A 12,519-nucleotide genomic window follows, 5' to 3' on the forward strand; every position below is an offset into this window, starting at 1 on the left:
CTAATCATTATGGATAGTGTCCGTAACAATTTTTTATCTCCTTTGCGTAAAAGGACCAACACAACATAAAAAATAGCCTGGTGGAAACTCAGTTATAGCAAAATTAAAAAAATACCAATATTTTCAGTCAACCAACCTCATCGATCGACAGCTAACCCCATCCAGATTCTGTCAAACCAAAGCATTGCGCCATTAACATGAAGTAAAACCGTGCATAACATAATTTCTTTCAGTAATCTGATGGTGCTGCTGCCGTTGCAGGTGCATCAAATGCAGCCAATGCACCAAGTGCAAGTGTAGGCAAGTGTTTGAGTGAGCCAGTGAGTGTTGGCAAGCGTTTCGTGATTGTCTCAGCGCGACACGTTGGCTCGGAAGGATCGCTCTGTCCGCATATCGTCAATGTGTTCGTAAATAACACCCCTACTGGGCCGCATCGTAGTGTACGCGGGTCCCACATCAGCAACTCATTCGGCAATGCTTGATAATGTGGGTTAATGGAAAGGGCTGCAGTAATCATAATTATAGCTCCACCACCGTCGTTTCGAGCAAATCTCTGCTAACCGCTAGCAGCTGGCTGCGAGTAGCAGTCGGAAAGTTAACATAACCTCCGTGAGGTGAGGTGAAATCACGCACTGACTTATTCGACAGCGAATCAATATGCGAGGGTTCGGTAGAGAGCGGTGAAACCCGAAGCCGAGTCGGCCAGGTACGTACTACGGAAGCCAAGTGGCGGGCAATAAAAATTCTTTGCTTCAGGAGGTTGAGGTACAGTTTACTACCGCGAAACTGTTCGATCACTACATAAACTTCATGATTGTTATTTTTCTACACATTTTTAGAAGCAAACAAATAAAAAGTGTATGGCAAAAAATTCCTCATCATACAATTTCGCTACTCTCGTCCTTGGTTACTCTCAATAATGTTAGAGTTACGACGACTCTACGGCGAACATTATGACTTAGAAGTCACGGAACGGTTTGCACAAAATCCTCTCTTGCGTATCGCATTTCTCTGGTTTCCGTGTCATCTGTTTTCCGCGATATTTTCCCCGCTCCGAATCGCAACATTAAGCAGCATAAAAATACACCGACGTTGCTAGTTCAACACGCATGGCGCTGGCAGCATAGCCGTCCGTGCGATACCGACTGATGCTGAAGGGAAAACATTGATCCAAAATAAACCATTCAGTAACGCCAGCATTATCCGTATGGACGAACGCTCAGCGGTTGGTTGGCATAGAATTTAATAGGGAAAAAATAACAGGTGCTTCCACGTATGGGCTATGTACCCAAAAAAATTATAAACTGAGAAGACTTTCATCATCCCAAAAAAAAAAAGTTTGAATTTTGCAAAACGTTTGAATTTAAAAACCTCAAAGGCGTTTGCAAATGGGCTGCACTATTTATTGATGTGTATAAACAGATTTTTTCTATCCATTCCCACTGTAACCTAATGTAGGAACTTTATTTCATTTTAATTAAACTGATATAAATTTGGGTGAACCTTTTGAATTTAAAAACATGGAACCGGAAAAACAGTGAATGATACATGAAATTCAATTGAATAAGATTAACATTTAACAAACTGCTATCGAAGCGAGAACGTTACCATGCTAAGCTATAACAGCTAGATTTAAAGTATGATTTTTAGTTTTGGATAAAAAATGGTCTTCGTACTGAACATCTTGATAAGATATGAAACGCAATATGCTCTAGTGAGAAAAGTATGTTTTTGGAAGACGTTCCATGCAATACTAACCAATACTCATGGGAGAAAAACCGATAGATTTTGCCTCTTGGCACAGTTTCCAACAAATTTGGAAGAATGAGAAAAGGGCAATCAGAGCTACGTCAGCTGCTGCAGTGCTCAGACGCAGCGAAATATGCAAATTATCTTTAGTTGAAAAACACGATCGTCGATTCGGTTACAACTTTTTAAAATTATTTTCGTGAATCACCAGGCGTCCCCATATAACAGTCCCCACGTAATAAATTGTTAAATCGTATAAACATAGAATACATCAATACTTTAAAAAGAGAATTATTTTCAATTGAATCATAGAAAGTAAAGGTCCCATTACAAACAGTTTTGATGGAATGGTAAATGAACACACATTTACTTGCTGTCTTAACGTACGGCATTCGATTTTTTGTCAGCCTAAATTACAACCAAAACGAAAAATGCATTTATGAGGCTTCGTTTCATCTAAACTGTCCTACTTTATCCAAAACATTAAGAAATCACATACTGCCGTGTATTGTTTTTATGTACAAAACTTCATGTTTTCTGTCTATTCCATCGTCACAATAAAACTAAAAACACGTTAAATATGTTATGTGAGCTTAATTACGATATATCTACATCCATTCTTTGGAATGCAATCCTTAACCCCACTGTCAATGCTTGATTAATGGGTCACTAATCCATTCATCACGTCCAGGAGGACGGCCGGCTGTCATGGTTTTTATGCTGGTACAGTATGGCGTGATCGGATGTTTCACTAACCAAAACGATGCCAAATACAGTCGAGCATAAAAGTCGTTCATGCAGTGTTCTATACAATTACACTAACAAACGACTTCGGAGAAAATGGAACGGCAAGCAAATGACGGTGCATGGACAACAAATGTCCTGACGTTTGTGTCTCCAGCACATACACACACCCTGTGCACCCTTGTTTCCCTTTTTCGACATAAACAGCTAGTCACAACGGACGAAGCTCATATATTCGGCCAACTATCGATTCAATCTGGTTCGTTTCACTTGGCATACAAATGAACAAATGTTAGTCTAAGTATAGCTGTGTACTTTCTCACTGCTTTCTTCCATCAGACGGGCGCTCCTCAACTGGTGACATTTTGTTTCACCCGTAATTGAGGAAAAATGTCGTACGAAATACATTCGTGAGTAGCGCATTGGAAAATTTCAAGCATCTGGTTATGACATTAACCGGTGTGTTCAGAACCGTAAAAGAAATGTTATTAGGTCTAACTGAAGTCAGCTGAGTGTGTTTTAATATCGATTTCACGATTAAGAGCAGATAGCATGTTCATCTCTTACTATTTGATTAGTTTTCATGAAACTGAACTTACTACAAAGATAATTTAAAATGTGAACATTGAAGTCGTATGTCCGATGATACTTAAACGCTAATTTATTGTTGTTTTTGTATTGTTTAAATCTTTACAATACATTAAAATTGTCTGAAATCTTTCAACTGAATTCCTTTTTGACCGTGCTTTAAACATGTTTCATCCAGCTCTGCTTTTTTGGGCATGTCAAAACTCGAAACCAATGCTATAAAGAAGACTTGGGTAAGGAATGAAAAGTTGAATACAAGTATGTTGCTGGTTTTCCTTTGAATGATTTATTACGAACCATTAACGGTTAGAAAATCGGTTCATGAGCGTCATGGCTCACCACCTCGACGGTGTGTGTTCGAATCACAAACGAGACCGGACCCTGTACGGTGAGGACTTGACTATTCACGTACACAAAGGGAAAAAGTCTAGAAAGCCCTTAACGGGCCGGCATGACCAACAATGGTCATTACGCCAAGAAGAAGAAGAAGAAGAAGAAGTAACATCAATCACATATTAATCCTATTATTACCACCCAATACCAAACAAATATATTTTGATAATCTTTAGTACTTTTTATCCCCGTACCGAAAGCGGAAAGAAACAAAAATATACAAAACTAACAATCGAAAACTCGCATAAAATCAATAGTTTTTTTGTAGATCGTAAAACCAATTATCGTCGGCATACTAAACCTAAACTTGATACCGGTACTTGAAAAAACGTTGCCCTTTCCTAAGTTTCATGTTCAAGTGTAGCTTTATTGAAACAAGTGTTTTGTGGTGCCATGCTTTAACAATGGTGCAGGGGAATTCCCTACCTCGCCGGGCCGCTAGCCCAAAGTAAACAACGTCACGAGCTGTAATGGCTGAGGGGTGAAGAATATTTCACGAAACTAGGGCATTCTAGGGCACTTTCTACCCATACTTCCGCCGGTAGGGGTGTTGCGTAGTATCGCCCGGATGGTGAATTTCTCAGCCTTATGAAACATGACGATGTCGGACATTCGGGTGGAAGCAGCTAGTTAACTATTAGTAACAACTAACTGTTGGTAGGCGACGCTTGCCGCGTATACAAACATTCCGTTTTTGGCGTGTCATGTCAATTGATTGAGGTTTACAGCGACACTTTACATCGTTTTAACTCTAAATAAAAACACGTTTAAATTAATTGTGGAAGGAATTATACGCAACATCCTTTAAGATTACATCCTTGTGAGTCCCCTTTTGTAGTGAAATTGGTAAATCATTTTTGATGCAAGTGCCATCCGTAACCTACAACGGTGTTAACTGCTCAGTTTATCAGCGACCGTTGAAGTAGCAAGATCGTGCCACAAAGTGAAGAGAATAATCACACTGCGTGTGCGGCAATCGGAACGCGTCCCGACTCTTACAAACCGCGTGATTGGCGGGCAATCAAGGGGGCCGGTCGGAAGCGGGTCATCTGGACGAAAGCATAACACTTGCCAAATCACGGTCACTGCTACCATTACTGATAGGTAGTACACAGCAACACTTTCGAACATGAAACACGAGGCTCGTTAGCTCGATCGCAGACCTTGCCCAGTTATACACAAATGATGATTGTGAAATAACGCCCGTCGGTCAGCTCTTATTGCTGGCGTGCTCGTACAGTGCTAGTTTGTTCATTTGATAGTGCACCGTGGGTTGCTGATAGATTCTTAGACAGCAAACATCTCAGAGAACGTTGATGCGGTGATAGCAGAATAGTGAAGACGAACGAGAACAGTGAAACAATTGATCGAAGCGTAGAGGTTATGACTAAAGGTAATAATAGTGAAATTAGTACGGTTTGAGTCAAAATTTACCCATTACTCACTTTATTAGAACAGTACGAATTTCCTATAAATTACGTGATTTATCATGGCAAAAAATAACGAAATGGTGTACAAACAATGAAAACAGAAATATGATGCATAGTTTGAAATTTGTTAAAATTTGTTTTGCATCAAATGTATAACTACTTACAAAAAAAAACAAAACGTAAGATTGCTAATGCTCTGTGTTTTTCAAAAATAATATATTGCTTTTCGCTAGCATATTACATTGCTGGCATTCAATGAATGGTCAAGTTCAATCTACAAAAAATGCTGATAGCCGCTGTATAAGTTATACCAGATTGGCATCAGGTCAGAGGGTGATAGCAAATCTCACAGACCACACCAATATTCGGCCACACAGCACACTGATCGAGTTTGGTGCTCCCCGCGGCCGAACCAATCGATTCTAATCTAATTTGTACCGTACCCGTTCCGCAATGAAGGTTTCTAGGGACATGTAATTCAATTGTGCGATGTCCAATGCCCAACTCTATGCTACCCAATGTCTAACCATTCCCACTGGGACGTTCTATTTTCAGCCAAACAGTTCCAACGCCAAGCTCGGTCTGTGCAGTTCAACCGCAGGAAGTAAGCTATCGCCTTCGAAGTGCAGCTAGGCGACCCGCTCAAAGCCTGGTGACCTGGTAGTTGGTGTTTAAGCTTGCTTGCCGAACTTGCACTCGACACGATGCAATTTGGCTGGGCGTACGATGGCGTCAACGGTTCCGTACCACGCAATACCGGACCAGAATGCGCGGAGTACCTCACGCCGAGCCGGAAGCTGATCGAAACAGTCATCACGATACCGCTCTGCCTGCTGGCGATCAAATGGTCGGTCAGCCGGCTCAAACCGATCACCAACCGCCAGCTGGACCGGCTGGTCGGTGGAGTGCTCGGTGCCAACAAGCCGCTCAGCGGCAGCAATCACAATCTGCATCACCTCCACTATCAGCGCCACGCCGATCCGGAGCCCCGAGATCTGCTGATGCCACACCACCGGGAGCGATCGTTCTCCTCGGCATCCATAGCTAGCGGCATTGCGGACGAGTTCTGCTGCCAACGCTGTAACCAGCCGAGCTCGCTGTCCGGACGAGGCGGATGGATGTATCCGGGCGACTCGCTCGTGCCCAGCTGGGGCAAACAGTTTTTACTGGTCACCATGACACTCACGTTGGGTGTAGAGATAGGCTTTAAATTCGCAACTAGGACTGTTATCTACATTTTAAATCCTTGCCATATAACCACCCTGATGCAGGTAACTTCCAATCCTTCAAATTCAACAACCCCGATGAGACATTTATAAAAACATAAACGCTCTCTTCTATCTCTTCGCAGATCTATCTGTTGGCCTGCAACAAACCGACAAAGACCAGTACGGTGCTCTTTCGGATCCAGATGAACTATCTGAATGGACCACTGTTAGCATTTATGTTTCCGGAAACCGACAGTAGACAGTTGCCACTTGAAGCATCCATCTACTGGATCCAGCACGCTCTCATGTGCATTATACCAATCTATCTACTAAAGACAGGAGGTAACGACACTTAGAGCGAATCCGTGGATTTTTCTTATACCTACTGATAATTATTCTTATCGTACGTTATTGTAGGAGTTTACAACATGGAAGCTTTAAACGATTTCACATGGAATGTGATCGGTTACGCAATTTTAATCATCTATCACTTCGGGGTTCTACAACCCGTAGCTACCGTAAGTCACTTTTTGTTTTGATTATTTATTTTTATTTATCAACTTAGTCATTGAGGATCGCGTAGATACTTGTAAACGCGTGTTCGACAAGCCTTCCGGGATAAAAAATTATGAAAAGTACCCAATCGACATTGTTCGACGAACTGCGTTCAGTACTAGTATCCAATAGCAAATTTCGATTATCAAATCAAACTTTTCAATATGATTTTTCGAATCATAATTAAGAACAATTGTGGTGATACGCAAAACGAATGCAAAATGCGTAAACACTGTTCAAATTATATTGTTCAAACTGTAGGCAAAACAGTTACTATATCATTTAGCTTGCAATTTAATTTAAAAATATTATTTAGGTATCAAAACAAAATAGAAAATCTTTTTTGTATTTTATAAGTGGGATTTCTCATTTCTCAATTTTTCAAAATATCTAACAATGTTCTTCTTATCCCGCAGCCCTTTCAAGTAAATCTTAATCACATGCTATGCCCTGCATTGAAGGACCCCTTTGAAGGGCCCAACTATCGCATCTGTGCAGTATTCCACGAGGCCATCCTCTGCACGCTTCTATGCAAACTGGTGACATTCCTGTTCAGCCCACTACCCCCCTCGGTAGTCAGCAATCCTCCGTTCATCAAAAATGGAACGCCCGGCGATGCAACTCCCAACATTCCCGCTTCTAGTATGGCCTCGTCTACCTCGCTGCCGCCACATCTCATCTCGTCATCCCGTCCATCGTCGCGCTCATCGTCGCCGGCCAAGTCGGTCTCGATGCTGCAGGAAAACAACATCATCATCAAGACGAGCAAGATCGATTAGTGGTGCACCATACTGATCCAGTTTGCTTGCTTGAAACGCCGGCAAATTATATCGAAGGTCAGCTGAAATTCAAAGAGTTAGTCGCGAAGCGCTAGTGGTTGTAGATATAAGTTGAACAGGTATCAATAGTGACTCTACCTTAAAGCTCCTCGGTTGTAGGATAGCAGCGGCAATTCCAAATCCAACTGCATTGATCTCTTGGTAGATGGAAAGAGTGACATTGATCCACTCAGTGCGCGCATTATCATAACGACAGATAAGCAACATTTATAGGCAATAGTTATTTACTGTAATTTCTCGGCCCTTCAGCTAAAGCGGGTGTTAGGCTCACAATATCGTGCCGTAAGATTAGATGGTGCTATGATTACGAGCACGAATGTTTTATGCTCTTAAAAATGAATTCTTCTGGTTCACTGTGAGAACTAGAATACAAAGAGATTGAAGACAGTACCTTTAATCTAAACTAAAGGTTTGCATTTGTTTGCGGCTTGTGTAACTGACGGGTTGTCTGAAACCTCCTCATTCCTGGAAAATTTTGAGGATAATTCAACTCATATGCCCTACGGTAATTTTTTATTTTTATTCGTTAACTATTTCGAATAAAAGTCACCTAACCGAAAAATAGCCTCTCAACTCTGTTCGTCTATTAAACGATTCTAGAATTCATGATCTGAACCTTTTCCAGGCATCATAAAACAAAAATACGGTAGCTTCATAGAAGTGCCCAAGATCAAGAATGATTGAATAAGTTGGAAATGGAAATATTTACAAATTTTTAAAGAATTAAAAATTCTGTATGTTTAAGCCGGCTCTTATTGTCGCCTAGTTTATCAAGAAATTCGTAAAGATAGTCGCAGTTTTAAAAATTCATTAAAAATGGTTTAAAATGCTCAGCAGCCACTGATCTGCTTCTTTACGTGTTTGCGTTTCAATCTTCGGGGACTACCAAAAGTCATACCTAAGAGTAGAGCATTAGCGTAAAGATCATAATTATACCACTTAAATAGACCAACTATTGGTTAGAATAGACAAAATCTCTCTTCGAATTAATTCCAGCAAAGCAAAGCGAACGCAAAAATAATAAAACGAATGAGTTGTATCTCATTAATTGCCTTTCAAAATCCAATAATCTTGCAGTTGTTTATCAGTAAGTAACGCATGAATATAGAAACTAACCCAAGAAACCTGTTTTCCCCGTTTAAACGAGACGTGGCAGCGCAATGATATTTGTTTGCCAACTTTTTTTATATTGTTAGACCGTTGATGCGATTTCAAAACCTTAAAAGGGAAAGGTCGGATATCAACATCAAAAATTTCGAAGAATGCATTTAGGCATTGGTTATGCGTGTTTTTGTCTCTATGTTCTTTGACTAAGTTTCAAACACCCAACAAACAACCGGCCTCTGGTGGGTCTACAAGTTTTGTATCTTTTATGGATGTTCATACAAGCGTTTCAACATTAACATTATGGCATCCTATTACTTCGCTGTCACGTCAATGGTAAACTCGGTATTTACATTTTTAAAAGAAGCGAATTGAAAGCACTACAGACATGTGTAACATCGTGCTTAACAAGTTTCTAGTCGATGCGATTAGAAACATATCCAAACAAACAAAATGATACCAAGCTTAGCTTAGACTATCGTCTAACCCTAGTTTTAAGTAGCAACGAGCGATACTCTTCGAAACAAATCAAGTAGGATTAGCAACTGCCATGGCAGTAAAAGTAGAACGCTCGAAGGTAGCCCCTCATGTCGGGTGATAGTAGTGATACAGTTAGAACAATACTAGAAATGGAGAATAGGTTGTTAGTAGCCATCATTACTAATTGAACAATAACGCAAATATCGATGGTGGCAAGAAGGAGCCGCACATGCTTTACTTGCCGTTGAAAATTATGTCATTGCTTCGGAACTAGTCCTATTCGTAGGAGTAACCGCATTAAAGAGAATCATATTCAGACTGCACAAAGAAGTGCAGTTAGCTATGTTGTGATATGTATGCAATGCTGCAAATAACCACGATCTGTTTCATTCTACCTTTAAACTGCAAATCGTGTTAAACTCGAATCCAAAAATGGAAGAGCTCAAAAGGTTAATACTCTTATGCAATAAATATCCCAAAGAACCGCAGTAACTTGGAAGGACAAATAAGACATGTGGCAACCAGGTGTATAAGTTTAGGAAAAGTTAACAATTGTAAATCAACCGTCAAGTGTATTTTCAAATGATCTTGAGTTTATTAAGAGAGTTCGATAAATCAATGTTAAGTGATATAGCTATCACTGCAAGTATGAACTTACGTTGGACAAAGCCCTTTTGTGGGGAACGTTACAGCAACTCCAATGTCACTAACGAGCGCACTCTGCATTTGAATATCCTACTTTATGATATAGTTATTCGCTTTCTTAACAGTCGTGTGAATTAATCACAGATTGTTCCAACTTGAAGCATTCTGCTCTCATCAAGTGCTTACGTTGTGATCAGTTTTTAAGTAATACAGGTGATTTGAAGAGTGAGACACAGCTACTTAACCTGGGCCATAAGATTGGTGTACGAACGAACGGCACAATCGGAAACCAAACAGAAAAAATCTTTCCAGAAAAAAATCAGACAGAAATAACACTATGTTATTATGTGCACTAATGCTGAACCAGTTCTGATGATTAATTCGTGTGAAAATACTTTCATATTTTTTGCTATCTTCAAACAATTCATTCACTACTCAATTCTTTTGCATCGCTGAAAAGGAAAATCCTATCAATTCGGTGTGCCTTCAATTCAAACGTATGACGTTCTGTAAGAGCTAACAAAACTTTAGAAACCAATCCACGCTCGTGAGTATTATTGTATGATTGATACAACCGAAATACTATTGTTATAAAAAAAGGGCAATTTCAACAAAAATTTCCATTACATTCACAAAGGTGTAGTTTTACAGCTTTGGTAGTTTCTTCAAAATGCATGATGCTCGAAAAATAGTTAACGCAAAGTCCCACGAAGGACGCTAATTAACGTAAAACGTTATGAATAAAAAATTTCTCTAAGCTAAAATTGTGTGACGACGCAGCAACGGTGCCGACTTTCACATATTGATACATCCTCGAGGTCAACTGCGCAAGATAACTGGTTAAATGCGCTACAGAAACTAAGTCAATACGCAATGCAATTTAGGGGTAGATATAATATTAACACGATCATATCGCGTATTAACGATTTTCAATCAGAGTCATCGAAAGAAATAAACTAGTCGTTTTATTTTACAATGAGTTTTTGTCACCACTTGCGAAAATACAGTCAAGAAACAATAGCTTAGTGGCCCTGCTCAAAAACATAAGCTCTCACGCATTCCCTAGTTTCCTGAAATTGTACGACGCATCCAAATAACTGATCAAATTTAAATTTCTAATGAATAATTACAATTGACTCATAAGCAATGGTTCCAGTTACATGCATCTAGAACTGCGCATCGAGCATAGCGTCATCGTAGCGCACCATAAAGAAAAATAAAACAAAACTCACAGAAATATAAATCCATGCATTTCCCGAAACACAAGACAATTTATTAAAATAATTCAATAAAAAAAGTAAGCTAGACATAGGTAAACCAGAAAGGTAACCATTACTTCATACGACTTGGGTCACTAAACAGGCGCACGGCCTTATTACGGAGCCTTGCAAAATTAGTTCACAAGCAAAAAGAAACGAGCACACTCAACTAGTCTAAGCAGCTAATTTCACAATATTAAAAAATCTTCCTGTGACACGACGAAGATTAAATATACAATAAATTGAAAAGAGTTACTGAAAAAAGTGGTTGAACCATGTTGCATCTAATTTCGCAAACAAGATCTCGTTTCAGGATTCGTATCGCAAGGAGATATTCAGGTACGTATCTCTATTGTATCATTTTCTCATGCCGTTTTTGGTGTGTTTAATGCATTTCGTGTTAGAATTATTGCGCTAGTGATAATACAGTGAATGCACAACAATCGAAGGGATTGCGTATCCTAACCAAAATCATATTTTCCCCTATCCGAGAGGCAATCCTCTAGATACCACTGAATGTCAAGTAAAGGTTTATACACAGGCATGGCCGAAAACGTCGAAGATGTCGCAGAATGTATTTCAACATTCCACATCGCTTTATTAAATTTAATATTTAATTTTGAAAATTTCAAATTGAACTTGAAATTGAATTCAATTGATAAGCTTTGGTGTGGTAAGTATCTATCTTACCATTTTGTACAATTTGTGTAAAACGCCTATTTTATTAGGTATGTCGATAAATAAAAATAAATAAAATCTTTATTCATTCAAACTAATAAAAAAGCCTAATCCGACTTAATTATACAATTTTAGTAGGAAAAATCCATCATACACGTGAGGTGTACATTTAAAACAAAATATGCTTAACGCTGACAATACCACTTTAAAGGAACACGCTACACGTACATTTGAGAAGATATGAAATTAAAACAGGCAAACAATGCAGTTCTATGAACATTAATTAGCTTTGCTACTAATTATAGCTACACCACCAATCCCATCACCTATGGTAGAAAGCACTTCTTTTATCATTCTTATAGCATCGCTTAGGCGATTGCTAACTAACTAATTGTAAATTGTTGTCAACAATCTAATTTTGGCCCATTCCACAGACTTCATTTCTAACTGAAATAGATTTGTTTTCTACGTTAGCATGCTATCTAGAACTTATGTGAATGTTTACCAAGCAATGCTTTGCGGGAGAAGCTACTCGATGAGCTTTCCGGTGTGGGGTTTATTTGTGAGAAAAACAATTATTTACCACCCATTGGAAATCCGGACGGGCTCAAAATGGATGATAAATACCTTCCCGGTTGGCTTATTTCCGTTCTGAGCACAACCCGTTTAGTAAATAGCATTATTGTGTTGCTTTTTTCTGTTTTGCCAGTTTTCTTTAGTTTTACGACATGCTTATCTCAGCAGTTGAAGAACGGAAACGACATAACTGCACATAAATCGTATCAACATTCATAAACATTACTGTGACCTTAAAACAAAGAATCAACCAGCTCACCTCGCCACATAG

The 12,519-nt window shown here is 39.3% G+C and overlaps 1 protein-coding gene across 1 annotated transcript; it reads left to right on the top strand.

The window, feature by feature from the left end:
* The first annotated feature begins 5,608 nt into the window (after positions 1-5,608).
* Positions 5,609-7,446, top strand: LOC131259447 (uncharacterized). Its single transcript, XM_058260947.1, has 4 exons — positions 5,609-6,175; positions 6,256-6,454; positions 6,530-6,630; positions 7,084-7,446. Exons 1-4 carry the CDS (start codon positions 5,609-5,611, stop codon positions 7,444-7,446), a joined length of 1,230 nt encoding a protein of 409 aa, XP_058116930.1.
* Positions 7,447-12,519: the final 5,073 nt, after the last annotated feature.

This window comes from Anopheles coustani, chromosome 3 (genome assembly GCF_943734705.1).
Source record: "Anopheles coustani chromosome 3, idAnoCousDA_361_x.2, whole genome shotgun sequence".
NCBI lineage: Eukaryota > Metazoa > Arthropoda > Insecta > Diptera > Culicidae > Anopheles > Anopheles coustani.

Coding starts and splice junctions, on each gene's coding strand:
- LOC131259447 (XM_058260947.1), top strand. CDS start 5,609: ATGCAATTTGGCTGGGCGTACGATGGCGTCAACGGTTCCGTACCACGC. Junction 6,455..6,529: donor CTATCTACTAAAGACAGGAG/GTAACGACACTT, acceptor ACGTTATTGTAG/GAGTTTACAACATGGAAGCT. Junction 6,631..7,083: donor TTCTACAACCCGTAGCTACC/GTAAGTCACTTT, acceptor CTTATCCCGCAG/CCCTTTCAAGTAAATCTTAA.